This window comes from Phaenicophaeus curvirostris, chromosome 2 (genome assembly GCF_032191515.1).
Source record: "Phaenicophaeus curvirostris isolate KB17595 chromosome 2, BPBGC_Pcur_1.0, whole genome shotgun sequence".
Lineage (NCBI taxonomy): Eukaryota > Metazoa > Chordata > Aves > Cuculiformes > Cuculidae > Phaenicophaeus > Phaenicophaeus curvirostris.
The window spans coordinates 25230062-25251423 of NC_091393.1; the positions used below are offsets into that span (position 1 = coordinate 25230062).

The following is a 21362-nucleotide window of genomic DNA, read 5'->3' on the forward strand; positions in this document are numbered from 1 at the left end:
CCAGTCAGCTTTACAAGTTCAGTGGCCCTGAACATATGAAATAGGTGAGACAGAGACCTGATGTCTTTCATATTACCAGGACTTCATCCAAAGAAACTGCAATTCCACTTGATGTCAGCCCAGGAAAAATCCAAAGCTCGCATTTTATCCATATACCCCAACCATGTGATAAGGCTATTCTGTATTTAATGACTTCCTGAAAATGTTTCTGACTTCCAGATCAGACAGCATCTGAGACAGATGAGGGGGGGAAAAAGGGCTGGGGGGAGACTCTCTAGTCTGTTAATTAGGGCAGCATTTAAACGATGGGTCAGCTGTGCTCTGGTCCCTGCCTCAGCGAATGCCTAATTAATTAGACAAAGTGGAATGGCACCAGAAGGAGAAATTAAGTACCGTGCATCTCTCTCTTCTTATTTTGTGGCAGCCAGGGAAATCTCTTGAGAGCTGGAAGCATGGCTACAAATCCTCTCAAGCAAGGCAAGGGATTAAGCCTGGTAATCCAACATACTTTTGTAAATGCTTTAACCACAGGCTGCTGGCTAAAAGCAAGATCATGACTTCATTTTGCTGACCAAGAATTCTATTGCCCATCGCCAGAATTACTTAGTAAGTCTGGGTCTAGATCACAAGTTATTTCAAGACTGTAAAAATCAGACTTGAAAGAAAACATAATAGTGTGTCTGTCTCTCTCTCCAGATCTCAGCAGACCCTATTCAACACCTGCCTACGCAGACTTCATCTTTGATATTGGCTATTTCATGTCATCTATCTGATCCAAAGTTCACTGCTTCTGAAATCTAAGTGAAAACAAGTATTATCTCCATTTTACATGTGTAAACACCTGCAGATTCAAGACATGCTTATATAGGGAGTTCCAACAGCTGGCACTATCCGTGTACTCAAAATTAGGCACAGTGCTTGCAGAAGATATGGAATGATTTTGTTTGATGTTATGCAGTCTCGGTTAGTTACTGATTAAATAAATTCTTTTTTCCTAAGAAAAAAAGCAAAAAAGCAAGAAATAGTAGCTGAGATAAAAGTTTTGCTAACAAAATCTCAAGGCATACCATAAAACAAAGTCAGTGCAAGGAGCCCAGCAAACTGTTTTGTGAAAAACAGGAACTGAGCAAAAGAAAAATAAGCAATGGAGATAACATAATGCAGCTCCCAGAGACCTGGCTAGAGAATACCAACAGGAGTGCCCACAGAATTGTGGCTTCTCTTAAAATTCTGTGCAATCGAGGCCTTGTTCCTGTTTTCTACATATGCATTGTTTTAATTTTAGGAAGATTTTTATGGTCATCATTGACTCAAGAAAGCTGAAAAGCCATAGACAATAAACTGTTCTACCTATAAAGATACCAAATGAGATGCAAAGTGCAGCACATAATATGCTACAACCAGAGGCTGGGCTGTGTGTGGAAAAATCAGTTATCTGCACCCTGAGCAAATACGAGATCAAAGGCTGACACCTGCGGAAACAGGAAAGAAAGAGTGGGAGAAGAGAATGGAGTTTCCTTCTGCTTTGTGAGAAAAGCCCAGACAATGATTAACAACACAAAGATTAATGTATCTGCAAGTTTCCATTGACTCTGACCGCATCAAAGCGGGTACAGACTGTTGTTATAGATCCAACCAAGGACATTACTGTAATAAAACATCAGCATCAACACAAATTACAGGTAAAGATATTTGCAGGAATGAGATGTTTCTGTGAAATCTGAGAACAGGGTCGATTATAAAAACAAAGGGGCTTCTAGAAATAAGACGTGATAACTTCTGACAATTGCAAATTAGATGAACATTTAGGGCTATGAAGATGATTCAAGGGCTGGCCTCTTCCTCCAGGTGACAGGGGACAGGACAAGAGGGAATGGCCTTAAGCTCTGCCAGGGGAGGTTTAGGCTGGACATTAGGAAAAAATTTTTCACAGAAAGGGTCATTGGGCACTGGCAGAGGCTGCCCAGGGAGGGCGTTGAGTCACCTTCCCTGGAGGGGTTTAAGACACGGGTGGACGAGGTGCTGAGGGACATGGTTTAGTGTTTGATAGGAATGGTTGGACTCAATGATCCGGTGGTTCTCTTCCAACCTGGTTATTCTATTCTATGATGTCCAGCCTAAACCTCCCCTGGCGGAGCTTGAGGCCATTCCCTCTCGTCCTGTCCCCTGTCACTTGGGAGAAGAGCCCAGCTCCCTCCTCTCCACAACCTTCTTTCAGGTAGTTGTAGAGAGCAACGAGGTCTCCCCTCACCTCCTCTTCTCCAGGCTAAACACCCCCAGCTCTCAGCTGTTCCTCACAAGGCCTGTTCTCCAGCCCCTTCCCCAGCTTCATCGCTCTTCTCTGAACTTGCTTGTGTATACACAAGTGAGAAGGCACACATCAGTCACGTGCCAAAAGGACAGGCAGCGCAGTCAAAGCAGAATGCCTTTTCTGTCTATTCACTCATCTTAATCAAACTCTTTCTGAACCTAATATATCAATTCTTCTGCTCTTTGCCACAACCCCATGCAGCACTACAGGCTTGGGGAAGAGTGCTTGGAAAGCTGCCTGGCAGAGAAGAACCTGTTGGTTCACAGCCAGCTGAACATGAGCCAGCAGTAGCCAAGGTGGCCAAGAAGGCCAACAGCATCTTGGTCTGTATCAGAAACAGTGTGGCCAGCAGGACCAGTGAGGTGATTGTGCCCCTGTACTCAACAATGGTGAGGCCATACCTCGATTCTTTGTTCAGTTTTGGGCCCCTCACCACAAAAAAAGATGTTGAGGGCCTGCAGCCTGCTCAAAGAAGGGCACCAAAGCTGATGAGGGGGCTGGAGAACAAGTCTTATGAGGAGCAGCTGAGGGAACCGAGGTTGTTTAGCCTAGAGAAGAGGAGGCTGAGGGGAGACCTTATCACTGTCTACAACTGCCTGAAAGGAGGGTGTAGCAAGGTGGGTCTCTTTTCCCAAGTGATAGGTGACAGGATGAGAGGGAATGGCCTCAAGGTGCACCAGGGCAGGTTCAGATTAGACATTCCTTCACCGAAAGTGTTCTCAGACACTGGCAGAGGCTGCCCAGGGAGGTGGTGGAGTCCCCATCCCTGGAAGTATTTAAAAGATGGGGAGATAAGGTGCTTAGGGATCTGATTTAGTAGCAGATGACTACAGTTGGACTTTATGATCTCAAAGGTCTTTTCCAACCAAGTGATTCTATGATTCTATGACAACCTTTCTGAGTTTTTATTTTCTTTTTCCGGGTTCTTTCCATACTGTTTACGGGACTTTATGAAAGGAAATGTATATCAATGTGTAGAAGAAAGGAAGTACCTGGAATGGACTACAGTATATCAGGAACAATAAAAGCTATATTATATAAAGATTACGATTTCCCCTTCCCCAGATACCTTTATGAATGGAAGTCAAACATGCGCTGACCTTTTTTTGCTATTACATCACTCAAAAAACACATCTGCTGGGCTGTCTGCAATCATCACAAAGGGGTTCTGTTATGTTTTCCTTTAAAAAAAGACAATACAATGTACTTTTTCCTTAACCTCATCTAGAAGTGTTTTTCTTGGAAATGTTCCTAATAATTCCTCCTGAGGCAAGCACTAAATACATAGCATTTCAGACTGATAACTGCGCAAAAGTTAATAGGACTGTCAACAAGTTCCCAACACATAAGATGTCAGAAACTTTACAATCGCCATCACTACCATTCCTATTTTCAACAGCAATTAATGCATTAGCCATTTCAGTTTCCCAAACTAGTCTTCTCACCTACATAAAATTAAGAATTATGAAGGATAATTATTAGGGTTCCTATTTTTATGATTAACTTATTAGATAACCTGCACCCTAGTCTTTCTATGACATTTTCATGATGACCATGTTAGCTCACATTTAATAACTGAGCAGATTTTATGACATCAGGGCCTCATCAACTTTTCTTTTAATTCATATTCAAACATATTCAAGGCTCAAGTACTTTCTAACTCATAAGTGAAAATACATGGATACAGAAATCAGAGAATCATAAAATCACTAGGTTAGCAAACACCTTTGAAATCATCATGTCCAACTGCACCTGCCCACTACTGAACCAGATCCCTGAGTACCTCATCTACCTGTCTTTTAAACACCTCCAGGCATGGGGACTCAACCACCACCCCCGGCAGCCTCTGCCAGTGCCCAAGAACCCTTTTGGTGAAGAAATTTTTTCCTCATGTCTAATCTGAACCTCCTCTCATGCAGCTTGAGGCCATTCCCTCTCGTCCTATCACCTGTCCCTTGGGAGAAGAGACCAACACCCACCTCTCTACAGCCTCCTTTCAGGCAGTTGTAGACCGTGATAAGGTTCCCCCTCAGCCTCCTTTTCTCCAGGCTAAACAACCGAGGTCCCTCAGCCGCTCCTCGTAACACTTGTTCTCCAGCCCCTTCACCAGTGGAGTACCCTCTATAAAGCAAGAAGTCTTCACTGGTCACCTTCAACTTTCCCACTAACACAGATGGCACACGTTCCATGGTTCACTATACATACTTTCTAGTTTCCATTTTAAATTACTTCAAGAGAAGACTTTATGTAGTCATAGAGAATTCTGGATGCTGTCAATCTGACAAAGTTCTCCCGTGAGGAAAGTCAGAAGAGAGCACCTGATGTTTCTAAACAAGCTGGGTATTTACATGCACTGAACTATCTGAAAACACCAGGAGAAATCAGAGCTAAGCGTACACTGAACACAGAATGACAGAAGTCATTTTGACTCATACAAAGAGGCAGAGCTTCAATGACTGAACTGCTCAGAGAGGAATAAACAAGGATTGCAACTCTAATAGACACCATGAGGTGGATTTTCATCCTAGGAGAAAGATTACCTAAACATAAGAAGGATATGGAAGTGCTGGAACAGGTCCAGAGGAGGCCATAAAGATGATCAGAGAGCTGGAGCATCTCTGCTGTGAGGACAGGCTGAAAGGTTTTTCAGCCTGGAGAAGAGAAAGCTCTGAGGAGACCTTACAGCAGCTTCCATTACTGAAAGGAGTTTCATGAAAGCAGGAGAGGGGCTTTTTACAAAGGCATGGAGTGTTAGGACATGGGGGAATGGCTTTAAATGGGGGGGAGGGGGGAAGATGTATATTACGACATTAGGAAGAAATACTTCACAGTGAAAGGTGTGAGGCACTGGCAGAGGTTGCCCAGGGAAGCTGTTGCTGCCCCATCCCTGGAGGTGTTCAAGGCCAGTTCAAGGGACCTTAAGGATCATCCAGTTCCAAACTCCCTGCCATGGGCAAGGACACCTCCCACTGGATCAGGGTGGTCAAGGCCCCATCCAACCCAAACCATTCTATGATTCTATGATTACTCCTGTTCATTCATTAAGTCCCACAACACGCTGCACAACTATTTCACATACGCATTCCATAGCATTTGTCCTTCTCAGGCTTCAAATCAAGATGCATTATAAGGCAGTGACTATACTTCATGTTCAGCTTTAAATCTTCCCTTAATCTAATTTGTGCTGACAGTCCAAAATCCAAATTGAAGTACATGGCTAGAACGTAACCCCTTCTGTAGAACAGACGGTGACGGTGAATTACATACAGCTTTTAGGAGGCTGCACTCCCCTCTCTCTCTCTCATTTCACCACTAGGATCCCTTTGTTTGCTAAAATAGGTCAGTGCTCATAAAAATATCCCTCCAGGGCTGACTGCCTCACATGACCACAGCAGCCAACTATAAGGAAAATGAATGCTAAGATGGAAGCAGCCGATTCGCACAACTTTCATGAGGCATGGAGAAATGAAATAGCACAGAGACCAATCTATATGGGAAGGGACTACAAGATGAGTCAGAATAAGAAGAAAAGAATGTGCGTTTCCAATCTCAGAGCTTCAGCAATCCTGAAATCGACTGTGACAGGATCTGCGGGTATCTAGGTGCACAGAACTGGTGTTTTCAAAGGGAGATAAGTAGGGGATGCTATGATCCTGGTCAATACAACATGATCTCCAGCTCATATCATAATTCAGTCTGGTTAACAGCTCTGCCCCATCGTTAACATCCTCTGTAGATATGCAGCACATGCATCCTTTCCTACTTCTACTGCCAAGGATGCCAGTTCTTTTTTGAAGTGGTCTTTTGTGGGAGAAATGGAATGACAGCAACTGCAGTCTTAAACAGCTGAAAGCCTTTTCAGAGAAGACAAAAGGTTCACTTTAGTATCCCACCCAGGTATGTACAGAAACTGAAAGCGAACAAGTGATATTATGAGGTCCTAGGATCAAGGCCTTACTCCTGTGCCTCCAAAACAAAGAACAATTTGCCATTCACTAGTAAAAAAAAAAAAAAATCTATTAAAGGGAACTGAAATCTAACGTCTGGCTTCTGATCAAAGACAACAGCTCAACAGGAAACCCACTGTGTTGAAGATGACAACTGGTGAAAGGAACTCTCTTTACCAACACTTTTTTCAGGTCCTTTGTTGCTTGAAAAAAAAAATGCATTCTTTATCTTCTCTAAATGAAATCTTTATATGATCTAACACTGGACACATAATTCCTTCCAACATTCAAGATACTGAGCTTGGCTCCTCAGTTGGAGGTTGGCAGGATTTTGTAGCCGAGGTGTAGTGCCACACAAATCAAACTCCACCATTTACAGGGCCCAGCTCATTAAAGAAGTACAATCATCATTATGCAGCTCACGCTAACGAGGTTCACCAGATCTCTGCTGGCTCTGCACTTTGCCAGGTTAGGTTTATTTGTGCTAACACCTCACTTAAAAACTCAGGCTTCAAACTTTGAGTAAAGCCTCACTGATTTTGAGCTGAATTACCTACTTATGTACACAGTACTGCAGGGAAGTTAGTGAGACATACTGGAAAGAGAGTCACAGAATAGTTTGGGTTGGAAGGAACTTCAAAGATCATCCAGTTCCACCCCCTGCCATGGGCAGGGACACCTCCCACTGGATCAGGTGCCCAAGGCCCATCCAACCTGGCCTTGAACACCTCTAGGGATGGGGCAGCCACAGCTTCTCTGGGCAGCCTGGGCCAGGGCCTCATCACTCTCATGATGAAGAAATTCCTCCTTATGTCTAGTCTAAATCTGCCCCTCTCCAGTTTATACCCATTGCCCCTAGTCCTATCACCACAAGCCTTTGTGGACAGTCCCTCCCCAGCTTTTCTGTAGCCCCTTCAGGTACTGCAAGGTCCATGTAAGATCTCCTCAGAGCCTTCTCTTCTCCAGGCTGAACAACCCCAAATCTCTCAGCCTGTCAATACACTGACAAGTACCCAAACCAGCTCTGGAGAAGACAGTTCTGGTTCAAAAGTATTACCTGGGATTCTCCTTTACTCAAATTATTTTAGCCAATTACTTTACTAGATGCAAAACAACCAGCTGTGATGGTAATGACAAAAGGAGTCCTACTGTGAAACAGAAGAGCCACATGCAGGAAATATTTCTTCTATCTGTGCATTAAAAATGAAGTTGTCATTTCAAATGAGATAAACAGGAATCTCCACCAACAAGCTGGTTTTGTCTTTCATAAACGTCAGTACTGGGTAGCTGAGAGGAAATCACTGTGCTGTGTACTCCCTGTTCTCACTTAAATGTCTGGACTCTTGTAACACTGAAGACCTTGGTGTTTAAGCTAAGGGGCACAAATCAGTTTTCACGTATACCGTATGGTAAAAGTGGGAACAGTATCAAGTTATCTATTATCCTTCAAAAAGAGAACCTGAAGGGGGTGTACAAGAAAGCTGGGGAGGGACTTTTACAAAGGCTTGTAGTGGTAGGCCAAGGGGAACTGGCTTTAAATCGGAAGAGGGAAGATTTAGACTAGACATAAGGAGGAAATTCTTCACCATGAGGGTGCTGAGGCCCTGGCCCAGGTTGCCCAGGGAAGCTGTGGCTGCCCCATCCCTGGAGGTGTTCAAGGCCAGGTTGGATGGGGCTTGGGCATCTGATGCAGTGGGAGGTGTCCCTGCCCATGGCAGGGGGTGGAACTGGATGATCTTTGAAGTTCCTTCCAACCCAAACTATTCTATGGTTCTATGACTCTATGAAAACAAAGTTTGAAAAGTCTTTTCAGAAGTACTGAAAAGTGTAGTAACCTTAGGTCAACAGGTTTATGGAGAATTTTCAGGAAATATAATAGTGGAAAATGACTGCTACGAAAATACACTGACACATGAGTTCCTCAGGATGTTATTGAATCATATCACCACGTTACCTTCTGCTTTTGTGTAGATCGAGATGTTTCCGTTTACCAAGCCAGCAAACAAGTATTGAGACATATATGTTAAGCTCATGACAGTTGATTTTTCAGGAGTGAAGAAGTGCTGAAGTCGAATTTTCTTTGAGCCTTGGCAACTTTTGTAAATAGAAATGCTATAAAAAGTGAAAAAAACACAAACCTGTGAAATTATGTTTTATTTAGGTCTTAACAGAATATGCACAAAACAAGTTTAGCACAAAATACTGGAGGGAAAAAGACTTTCTCCTTCATCAGAAGATAAGTACAGGAAGGAGTATCTTGATCCTCCAAAATGTCTGTGTAGATCATTTGCAATTACTTAACATTGATATATGAGAACACTTTTCATATTATCTTGTCTGGAGAAACATCTATTGAACAAAGACTCATAATAAAAATTCTACTCAAAGTCCTTATTATGAGTCTACCCAAAACTTTTTATCAGTTTAAAAAATTATGAATTAACTATTACCTTGAGAACTAGGGAAAAGAGAAGAAAAACTCACTACCAGACATCAATTACACTTAAAATTCCCACCACTCCTAGAGATTATTACTATAGGTAGTTCACACTTCACAAGCAAAGCTAATAAGCACAATTAGATGCTGGAATTGCTGGAAACATAGCGTTTTTCATGGATAATCTTTTCTCCTTCATTTATACTGGTTAGAAACCCCTGTAAAAGTCCCATCTTATAGCTAGTGGGGGCATTAAAGTAAGTGACAACAAGATCTGTTTCCTTACTGACCTGTGAGTTTACAAAAAGTAACTTCGTTCTTCAATATATATTAAGTGATGACTCAGTAAGGTCATCAGTTGAAACATACCAAATAATTAATGTCAATAGTAAACAGCAGTCTTATTTCTTTCCTATTTTTCTGTAGACTTCTACAGTCTACACTGTAGAAGGTTAACGGGTTCCTTGCTTAACACTGTAATTCTGAATTTTTTTCTATACCAAAAGATTATGTTGTAATATTACAAAAGTAATATAGATATTTTTCAGGCATGATGTATGATGAATTAATCGTCTTTCAATATAATTGTTATTTTAACTTCAAATTCTACACAGTATATTTTAAAATCATGTGGAGTGTATTTTTTTCCTTGATTTAGATAGAAAGGATAAGGTCACAGGGTATCAATGGATTTTTTTTTAAAAAGAAAACATCTTCTTGTAATTATCACCCAATTTTGCTGTAGAGTAGTAAACCTAATGAATATATCACACACATTGGATGAAAAATGAGAATCACCTTCCTTCCTCCATGCCAAGGCAAATCGTAGGCACATTAGAAGCTTTTGCAAGAACATTTTCAGAGTCAAGAGCCTTATTTTGCTCTTTCAGTTTCTCCTCCTCTGGTATGTAGACCATGCAGAGAATTCGTGATTCCACATTGAAGCACTCGATAACTTTGGGGCCGGAGCTTTGAAATGAGACTATTGCAATCTGGCCCATCTGGTTAGTACAACTTCCAATCTGAATCAGAAAGATGAAAGAAAAAGGAAAAAAAAAAAAAGACCAAGACTGATACCTGTCTCCAGGAAGATCAGCATTAACAAGAAGGAATGAGAGGAAAGTTAATTGAAGAGTGCAGCTCTTCACATGTGAATATGAGTTTTCATGCATTAACACATAAACAAGAAAATAATTCAGCACTAATACAATAGATTTCAAAACATTACATACACAAAATTCCCTTATATACTCACAAAAATAGTTCTTTCTTTTTTGAAAGGAGGAATATTATGGCCTATTTTGATGCCTGACTTATATGCATAATATAATGCAATTATGATAAGTATCTGTGTAATAGTTTATTTTAATAACCGTTGTTCAAAATTATCACATATTCTATTAAAATTCCTTCTTAATAGTCTTTATAAATGCTCTGTCCCACCAGAAAGAGCATTATTAGATTATTAATCTAATCCTTTTTGTAAACTTGCTGATACAGAATTTTAAACTCCTCCCTGACCCAGAACTAAATGCCATCAGTATGTCCAGAAATCTGTATATTCTAGGGATCTCGGGAGTTTAAAAAAATATTTTAGCCAAATAACAATATGAGGTTTTGTACATACTAAAGAAAAAGAAAGAACATTTTGTGGTAGCAGGAGGACTTCATTGCCATATATTGTGATGAGTGCTTACAAATAGCAAGGAAAAAAAGAAATTATATGAGTCACATTGAAAAAGACCACTGAAAAAGCTATTCCTAACTCCTACTTTTAATTCACAAGGGTTCCCTTAAAATTTCAGTCTTCTAGTAACAAGAAAAGCTACTGAAATAATTACCATGTGGGGTTTTTTTTTATATTTAAAGTATTGGCTATCTCACTTTGTCTGCTGGAAAATATGCATATTTGGTGTCACAGCAATATGCCAGAATAGTTTATTTCCCACATACAGATTTAAACAGATTAGTCATGGCTAAAGCAGTTTTAAATCAGAGAAACAGACAACAGGACAGAGTGAGCTCATATGGGTTTTAGCAGCCCTCATTATAAATTAGCACATATTTCACTTCTGAATAGGCTCAGTATTTTGGAATTTGTTCTGTACCACACTAACGAATCACAAATATCTAAATGATATCCTGTAAAGGACAGCGAGATTGCATGGACAAAATCACTAGCTATCCTTTGTAGAAGTCCATCTTAAAGCAAACAGAAAAGCAAATTTATTTTGGTGCCGTAAGTTGCTGAGAGTCACAAAAACCAATGCAGAGGAACAGAAGAAAACCCCTTTCAAAGCTTACACTTACCCAAAGGAAACCATGTTCCATGGCACAGGAATCTGACTCTGTTTCGCCGGAAAGGTACGGCTCAGGATTATAAGCAGCACATTCAATCTTCAAACAAAGGAAAACAGAGCAGTTAACATATTAAAAAGATATGACTGGTTCTGCCTAATTTAGTCTGTAATTAACTAAACCATTTCAGGATATCAAAGAATCACAGAAGGCAAGAAGCCAGTTTAGTCCTTCCAGCTTCCCGTGGGCAGGGTCAGCTGCAGGTGTGTTATTCCCAACAGATTCCTTATCTACTCTTACAGACATTAAAAGCCAAAGACTGCAAAGTTTTTAGCTGATCTGCTCAAATGCTTCAGGATCTTTATTAAGTTTCTCCAAACACTCAATCTAACATCATCCCTGCTGCAATCATTAGTCTGTTACTTCTCATCTCAGCCACCAGGTACCTCCCTTATTCTGTGCCCTTTTACATATAACGCTGATATACATCATGACCCTGCCTAAGTCTCCTCTTCATTAAGCTAAATTAACATTATTACTTAATTAATTTTTTTTAAAAATGAAGATAATTGTTTTTTTAATTCCTTTTTAAAATACTTGATTATCAATTTTCCAACTCGCACCTCTACAGCAAATACATCAGCTCCATATATTTGAGACTGGAGAACCTTCCCACCTGAACACACTATTCTAGCAGCACTACATCATGATTGTCTCTTCTGACGTCTGTTTGTACACATATCCCATTGATAACTTGTTGGTTTTAACAATATTACATTCTTAACCAACCCTTCGTTTGCTGGTCTATTAAAAATTACTTTTACAGACTTTCTGTTCAACCACCTCCTCAATCTGTACTTGTGAAGGTCTCAATTTCTGCCTGAGCATATTATGTGTCTGTCCTACCGGCTGTCATCCCCCCCCACAAACTATTTCTCCAGATGCTTTACTCATTTTGAATGTTAATGCTATCATCCATAATACTCCTACTCCCTCCCAACTTCACGTCATCACGTTACTGCCAGTACATTAATAACCATACTCATGATTTTATCTTGCAGGCCATTTAAGAAAAAACTGAAAGCTACAGCAGACTCAAGATCAACACTGAAGTTCATCCCAACTCTGAAAATCATTCAAGAACGAAGGCTCTGAAAACAGGAATTTTTATGAGCAGTCACGGATTTCTGATTTAACTAATACCCGTGGCAGAGCTCCCGAAAGCTCATGTAAACACTTTAAAACATACACAAGCAATTTATAACTGTGTAGAGAAGAAAAAGGTTTCTGATGAGGTGTGATACTACATTTTTAGACAAGATTCTCTATAGTTCACTAATGTTCTTGGAAACACTAATAAAATATAACAATACTACTATACTGTTATAGCACTGATGTTCTTGTCTCAGACATGAATGTTATTGAGATTATATTACAGTACTAGATAATCTGATTAGTATTAACTTTGGAAACTTCACTATAACGTGGCAATACCACCAGTACCACCTCCTAACAGTGAATAATTTAAAACAAAAAGGAAACTAGCAGGCATAAGAGAGTTCTAATCACCAAGTGATTAACAGTAGTAAAAATAATGTCATGTATTCATCAAAGCAATTCCCTGTAAGGATAAAAAATGGAAACTGGCAGTTGAGAACAAGAGGTATCCATGCCTGTCTTAGCAAGTCTCATTTAACACATGCTGCAACTATCTACTCGTAGTGGTGATTTACAGTAGCTGTGACAGCTAAATACATCACTGGGGAAAGACAAGACAGCCTGAATGCTGGATATTTCCTGGCCTGCTTGTTTTCTCTCTGTGTTACCTTGCATCTTAGTCAAAAATAATGGTGCTTTTCCATAGTTAAACTCCGGTAGTTTCAGTCTCAGTCTTGACAAGAAGCTCTTTGCCTGGGGTGTAAACTTGCTCTCACGGAAAAGGTTGTTACGGGCTCCTTGCAACATCAGGCAGCCTCAGCAGCACAAAGAGGTAACAAGCAAGATCAGCCAAGCAAAGGGTCTCTTCTCACCCCAAGCTGTGGTTGTGACACCCAGCTGCAGCTGAGGCTGCAGAAAACCATCAATAACATTTAGATTATCTTTTCCAGTAATAGTGAAGACTTAGGAGTATCAGGCATGGCAGCTGGGCTCACACCCACGTTACCTTTAGGAGCTGCAAAGCTCAGGCAAACACTGCCACACAGTGTTCTCTTGAGGTGAACGAGGCAAAGGCCATCAGCCAACTGTATGGGCCACAGACATTCCTTTCCTTTCAAAACAAGCAGATCCTATTGTAACTTGATTGCATGACCTTCAAGGCTCCTGGCATGGATCTACAGGACTTACAAACGCATGGGCTCTAAGGAAACATAAATATTTTCAATTTTTGCATAAAATTAAATTAGCATGGTGGTTGCACCAGCGGTGACTTTGGAAAGCCCTCAATACAGCTGACTGTTTAGCAAGACAAGAATGACGATGGTTGTATGGGAGACTGGAGGCTTCCAGCAGCTCTGTCTGTAAACCAGTAACATAGCAATCATAGAATCATGGAATGGTTTGGGTTGGAAGGGACCTTAAAGATCATCCAGTTCTAACCAGCCTGGCCTTGAACACCTCTGGGGATGGGGCAGCCACAGCTTCCCTGGACAACCTGTTCCAGTGTCTCACCACCCTCATAGAATAGCTTGATTTAACACCATTAAACATTTCAAACGCACTTCCAGCCAGCAATGATTTTCCCCTAACATCTTGGCCTATATACTCACACCTAAAGTGAAGCTGCCAGCTGAATTTCCCTCCTGTGTAGTCTGTCCTAGCAACAAGGGTCTGCAGACATAGTGCTTTAAGCAGCATCCATGCGATGATGTTATTATAATGTTGGGATTCTGGCCATACATATAGCATTTTATTTCCATTAGTGTTTTTGCACAAGCCTAACTGACTGATTGGAAATAAGAAATTGTGTTGATGCATGGGAAAAAGTAGTATGCAGCACCCTTCCCTTCCATCTGTTGGTCTGGACATGCTGTACGTATTTTAATCATTAAAGTCAGTGGTCAATATGATTTCCAACTGACACAGTACTTTAGGAAATGAACCAGTAAGATGATTTCTGTATCATTGTTCAGAACAGAACTACACTGAATTTTTAAGATAATGTCTATGCATAATGAAAAATCAGAAATCTGAGCATGATTCAAGGTAGTTACACCAGTACAGGACAACTATCATAGAGATGAGATTCCCCTTGGCCAGCTGCAGGCTACTTTGGAACCGCAAACCCCTGGAAACCTCAAGACCAAGTAAAAATGCCCAGCGGTTCTGTTTTCATTTAGTGATGAGCTTAGATCTGAAAGTGAATGTTTGTAGTACATAATAGCAAACACTATGTTTCTAAGTGCCTCACACGTTGAATCATTTTGGATCCCTGTGACCCTCCTCTTGGACTTTCCATTGCTACTGATCTTACACCAAAGTAGTAACTCAGGAAAACTAATGGATGTATTTAATGTATGTTATTTTTTAGCAGTTTATCACACAAGAAAAGCAATTATAATGTCACATAAAAATAATCTTCACCTTAAACTCCTGTTGTTTGGCCATCATCACCGGCATGTGTCTAACAAGGAGAGGATGTTTCTCCTTTTTGATTTGATTCCCATCATCTTCTGCACAGAACCAACCTAACAGGTTATCCTCTGCTGTAATGGAAAGAACAAACAGAAAACGTGAAACATCCCACAATCCTCTCACTGAATAATCGCTTACAGGAATAGAAAAGAAATCTGTTAGGCTTGGCTGATACTGATCAGGCTGTTCTTATGCCACATATGCATAAATGACAATGAAAAACTATGAGCAAAACTTCAATATAGTAGATTGTAGATTACAAACGTATCAATAAAGCAAAAAAAGAACACTTTATACTAGTAAGATGTTACGGCTGTTCTCTTAATGATCTTCTCAGTAGTAGAGGAAAAGGCAAATCAAAACCCTCCTTAGATCCAGGAAATCTGTTTTGCAAATGGCATTTCTCTGCCTGTATAAGCAACCTCACTACCAACTACTATTTATCATAAGTATAAAGATCGTTCTGGAATGATGGCAACAACCATTCTCTCTTCTTTTGTTTTTTGTTATTTGCCTGCCTTCAGTGAGATACCATAAAGGTGCTGTATTTTTAGCACGTGCTGATGAAATGTGCTTTCCAGTAAGTGCATATCCTCAACATTTTTCAACTAGACATTCAAAATCCCAATTATCCTTGGAAACCTTTACCCCCTGTTCAAACACAGGGCAACAATAACATCACAGAAGAGCACATCCTTTATTGCTCCCACTTAGACAAGGTTTGTTTGTGATAATCCCTCCAATGAAGACTATGGATTTATGTTAACAAAAGCCTCCTCCCCAAAATCTTGAGTTTTACATATCCAACAATAAAAAAATGGCATTATATTAAAATTACAACCATAAGTTTATTTCATGCTTAGAAAGCTAAACAAATGAATCCAACAGCTTTACTGATATTTCCAAGCTAAAATCATTCTGAGCTAAAAGTTAGAAGTCTGAACCTGAAGTTCAAAGTTTAAGAAGTCTGTAAGATCTGAAGAAATTAGTTTATAATGGAATAACTTCCTCGCCTGTCTGTGCTGTACTGTCTCTCATTTCTGTTGATTTAGATATAACAATTAGCAATGATTACCATAGACTTCAATAAAATATTGTAGAAATTATATTCCTTCATAATGATACCCCATCCCATATATAACATGTTTATGTTGTAGTGATGGGTAATCCCTACTGTTTATTGTATTGCAACTTTAACATCGGCAGATAATGCAAATAATTTTCTAAAAAATCAAAACAAAAAAAAATGACACTGCCCATTGAGAGCTATTTAAGTTGACAGGAAATTTAAGTAACTAAGAATTACCAAGTGCCAGTTTAGCCATTTGTAAATTGTTGATCCAAGACTGTTTGATGGCAGGGGTAAAGGTATTGAACACAGCTGTAAAGAAAGTGGGTCGTCCAGACCTACAAGACAGAAGAAAAAATGCCATTAAGTGCACTGAGATACAGTCAAGGCTAGAAATGTTGAGCAAGATGAAATTTCATTTTTTAATAATACTTAAAGATACAGCTCTGATATAAGCATGCAGGGTATCATAGAATCATAGACTCACTAGGTTGGAAAAGACCTCTTGGATCATCGAGCCCAACCATTCTTATCTGCCACTAAACCACGTCCCTAAGTACCTGGTCTACCCATCTTTTTAACACCTCCACTGAAGGTGACTCAACCACCTCCCAGGGCAGCCTCTGCAGTGCCCAATGACCCTTTCCATGAAGAATTTTTTCTGATGTCCAGCCTGAACCTCCCCTGGTGCAGCCTGAGGCTATTCCCCCTTGTCCTGTCCCATGTCACTTGGGAGAAGAGGCCAGCACCCTCCTCTCCACAACCCCCTTTCAGGTAGTTGTAGAGAGCAATGAGGTCTCCCCTCAGCCTCCTCTTCTCAAGGCTTTGATATGCCATGTAGCCATCTTCTTACACTTTATACGAAGCAGTATGCGAAGAACTCCCTCCTTGGTGAAGGAAAGGAATACAACAGTGGCTGTTCCCTAGTAGCTGGCACTGCCACGGTTCCTTCTCATTTCTTGCATCTGGGACACAGAGCTGAGGAATGGGATTAAAAACACAGCGCTGCCCTGGAACATGCAAGTTCCCAGCACTGTGGCATGAGAGCAGAAGTCCCAGGCTAACTGCGGAGACAGAAGAAGGGGAAAAGCTACAGATTCCCAAATCCTCCCTGATACATTTATGCCTAATGTGCAAGCCCGTTTAGAAAATTTTGTAATCAAGATTACTACTGACTTGTCCTGTTTTCCTGGAAGTTGCAGCTGAATTCTACAGCGATCTGCCGCTCTGATTTCATCTTCTTTTTTCAAAATCAGTTTTTGTAAACCTGAGGTCCAGTCATGGGCTACAGATTGGTTTAAGTTCTGAAAAATTAAAACAGCTAGGATTCAACGCCACTGGCCTACTTCCAACAGTCTAACTAAGGTGATCTCTGCATGTAACAAACAATTCTTGGCACTTGGGCCTCATTTAGTCTATATTTTAGTCATGGATAATTTAGCCATATTTGTAAACACATTTCAAAATTATCTGTAAAAAAAATTGCTACCATTCTATCTGATGGTTTAATGTCACATTACTTAAAGTCTCATGATACACAAGTGACATTCCTAAGCATCTGTCAGATTAAGAAATGTAAATTTGTATCAGGTGTATGCATAACCCTTTTATTTCATCTCAATTAATAGTTCCACAGAACCCACAGATGCTGCTTCTAAAGAATATCTCATGAAAACGTCTACAAATCCTACTGCCAGTAGGGTTTTGTTCAAATCTTTGAGCCTAAATGTTTACAGAGTCATCATGAAAGCTGCCTGTGTGTTCAGAATCTGTTTAAGTAGGATGCTGAAACAATAACCCTCTGCGAGCTGCGTGGTTGGTTGGTCACAGAGGGTAGAAGCACACCTACGTGATACTTAAAAGCATCAATAGTAACAAGTACTCAAACACTAATTTCCCACAGTCAGAACTGTATGAAAATTGAAGTCTTTTTGTAAAAGTAGAGAAGCTGACCTCATTCCTCAGCTTAACAGTTGTCATTATCTCATTCATATCTACCTAGAAACACTGCCAGAACTTTAAATTTTCAAAACACAGTTGGCTCTGACTGGCAGTACAGGCAGAAAAGTTTTGTATATTTTAATGGGTGAATGTCTTATGGAATCTGTGCTACACAAGTTCCTGGTAATGCAGCTGACATTCACCTTCAAATACTCATGAAATTTTGTCTGAAATTACATAAGCTACCTTCACAGTACATATTTTGACAAAACCTTATGCTTTATTTAATGCCCTTGACTATGAAGGCAAGCTATCCCAAGAGAAACTCAGTTCTCATATACTTATTCACACACTCACATGTATAGATATATTTACAGCCTATGGTAGAAGATAGGAGTTAAAAGAAGTTAAAGTCTATAAAACAAAAGGCAAAAGCAATTTTTACGTTTTAAAATGGTGGAATTTACTCTGAAATTTGGCATTAAAGTACTACATCTCTTTGCCAGAATAAAAGCTGAATAAAGCGGATGGGAACAAAGCCAAAGCAAATTACTTTCAAAGTTCCTCTGACTATCCTTTTGTATTTTTTTGTCATTTGCACTCAGTTTTAACTACAGCTGCCCCCACAAACCAGGATTATGAGCTCGGATGGGATTTAAGAGCTTCCTCCAAACAACCATCCTCCTACTACCTTGTCTAACTGCAAGAACTCAGTTTCTTAAGATCAAAATGTAATTCTGTTTCCATATAAGCTTATCGGCTACTGAGCAAGTGCAGACACTTGTAGTATCCACCCACACTTAAAAAACAATAAAGAAAAATAAGATTAGCAAGACAGCTATAATCTACTTATAACACTAAGCTGTTAACTGTAAATGAATTACTAGAGGTAAAAATTATTACACTCTTTACAGTGAGAACTAAAAATGTCTTGCACAGATCCTAGGGAGAGACAATTATGCTGCTTTACAACAGGAACATACTTGAAAAAGAAATCCAGCTTTGTTTATTACCTGATAGTTTCCTCTAAGGCTGCCTATTAAGTGACTAATTTGACCAACTACGTTCAAGTCATGTAAAAGGTTCTGCAGGTCCTGGTACAGTTGCCCTGGTCCCATATAGAGCTTGTCTAAAATGAATAAAAAGATGAGGTTATATACAATAAGAAGTAATTCTCAGCTGAAGGAGGAAAGCTTGACAAAGATAATATTGACATATATTGCTATTTTTTTAACACTACGACATTTAAGCTAATCAAAACTGGTAACGTTCTCTAGATTGAAAAGACAACTAATGCATAGATGCACAGCTAGGGTCTCCAGTACTTCTGAAAATCAGACTGGTTTATTTATACATATATCATCCATACTTCACTTTGTTGTGTCTTGCCCTGCAGACGGATAGTTGTAAAAAGCATCCCAGGAAATTCTAGTTATTAGTATGTTATTGCATATTAAGTTTGCATGTACAGGCATTACCACAGGCATTTCCTTTTAGCTCACCTTATCGTCGCTGTTCATAGTTACAATTAAGATTCAAGTTTGTTCATCTAGTATGACAAAGAGCATTCTGTGTAGTTTTAATAATAGAACTGTGACAAATATCAAAGCTTTACCGGCCCCAACATCTCTTGCTGACATGGAAGTTTTGCTTAGCACCGAGCACTAGACTTGCTGTTACACCGCAGTTTAAATATCCATCCTGAGTTTGCTTTTGGTCAAGTGATGAAGCAAAAAATCTATTTGTAGCCTTCATTATAGTGGTTTAAAACTCCAAATTTATTCAATTTTGTTTGATTTGTTCAATCGTTTTGATTGCACGAGAATCCTGGATCACACCTCCACATCCTAACCTTAACATGAGCCTGAAATTTCACTAAACCACCTAATATTTTACTGCAATCATGGCTAAGTGAAAAAAAAAAAAAAGGATTTGCGCTAGGATATGCCACAGATCTTAGCAGCAGAAGAAATATTTCACCTTGTCAATAAGTGTATAAATTTATAAGATAAATGGAGTGATAGGATGAGGGGAAATGGCTACAAATTGGAGGGGGAAGACTTCGACTAGACACTAGGAAGAAATTCTTCATGCTGAGGGTGGTGAGACACTGGCCCAGGTTGCCCAGGGAAGTTGTGGATGTCTCCTCCCTGGAGGTGTTCAAGGCCAGGTTGGATGGGCCTTGGGCAGCCTTGTCTGGTGGGATGGGCAGGGAGGTTGGAATTAGATGTTCTTTAAGGTCCTTTCCAACCCAAACCATTCTATGATTCTATTATTATCTTTCCAGGAAACCCCTACAGATTATTTCACTCACACAGTGTGGTGTCCAAACTACAGATTCTTCACCCTTACCACAACTTTGGAAGCTCCCCTGGAGCAGAAGGATTTCAACTCTGTGTTGGCAAGAACACAATCTAGATGTAATTCAGGCTACCCACTCTGCAGAGAGATCACGAGCACGGACACGAGTCGTGCCACCCAGTCTCAGTGTCACAACGCTGGACACCGAGCAGCTGCCAGCCGAGGCATCTGAGCACCTCTGCTCCTTAAGTACAAACCAAACCACAACAAACCAAATGCAAAGCTATCAGAACAGCATAATCCAGAATAAACACAAAAAAATAAACATGCACAAGATAATTCTTCTTAAATCATTCGCATATTCTCAGTCCTGTATGTAAATAACTATTTTCTAAAGACATTTCTCTATTTCAAAGCACCACACAGATCCAGGCCACTAATGGATCATTCTTTAACGTCATTCACTGTACTAATCTAGGAGTCTGCCTTAAACTTTGAAAAGTATAACATTTCAAGGCACAAGGAAAATGTTAAGGGTTACTTTGTCTCTCTTTGTCTTGCCTTCACTGCAGGAAAATGCAACATACACTTGAGATTTTTACACATTCCCATAAAATTACAAATTATTCTTTCGCCTTTAAATCTTCTGGTAAATCCAATCAATGAAAGGACTTCTGTGTATTGCCCTTTAGCTCTAAACAGGGAAATGACTGCACTTACTACTACTTATCCAGACAGAGAATAGATGCAACTTCCATCCACGCTCCTTTCGTTGTTCTGAATTTTAATGAAAAGAACAATCGAGCCTTTCTTACCCTTAAAAACAAAGCAGTCCGTAAGAAAAGATCATTACATTTGCTGTACACAGTGAAAAGAAATGACCTGAGAGGAAGAGTTTTGAGATTATGATCAGCAAAGCCTGTTTACAGATTTGTTTTAAAAAATTAAACACTTTTCTAGAACTGCAGACAACACACCTTCATTAAGCTGCATTTTCACTTCTTTCAATTCAAACACTTGAAAAAAATCAATATCTGAAAACTGTGAACATTTTTCTCCTTGTATCCCTCCTCTTTGTACACTTTTTTTTCTTACTAACGCCTACAATAATTATAATTTGTTAAGCACCACAGCCACTAGTTCCTAGACACAGCAATTCATTTATTTTAATGGGGCTACATGCAAAGAAAGGGGCAGGTCGGTGTTAACAAAAGTCTAAGAGGAAGAAACCATAGAATAATAGAATCAATAGGATGGAAAAGACCTTTGAGATTAGAGTCCAACCGTACCTGTCCACTACTAGATCATGTCCCCAAGCACCTCATCAACCTGCCTTTTAAACCCCTCCAGGGATGGGGAATCCACCACCTCCCTGGGCAGCCTCTGCTAATGCCCAAGGACCCTTTCAGTGAAGAATTTTTTCCT

General features: G+C 39.9%; 1 protein-coding gene across 3 annotated transcripts in view; it reads right to left on the reverse strand.

The window, feature by feature from the left end:
* Nucleotides 1–21362, reverse strand: part of ARHGEF10 (Rho guanine nucleotide exchange factor 10) — a 104161-nt gene that overhangs the window by 22520 nt on the left and 60279 nt on the right. For all 3 annotated transcript variants that reach the window (XM_069851543.1, XM_069851544.1, XM_069851542.1), the window contains 7 exons: nt 18650–18765; nt 16872–16999; nt 15933–16033; nt 14576–14697; nt 11006–11092; nt 9494–9717; nt 8213–8370 (listed from right to left, as the gene is read on the reverse strand). In XM_069851543.1, the coding sequence (XP_069707644.1) occupies nt 8213–8370; nt 9494–9717; nt 11006–11092; nt 14576–14697; nt 15933–16033; nt 16872–16999; nt 18650–18765 (936 nt within the window). The remainder of the gene's footprint in view (nt 1–8212; nt 8371–9493; nt 9718–11005; nt 11093–14575; nt 14698–15932; nt 16034–16871; nt 17000–18649; nt 18766–21362) is intronic.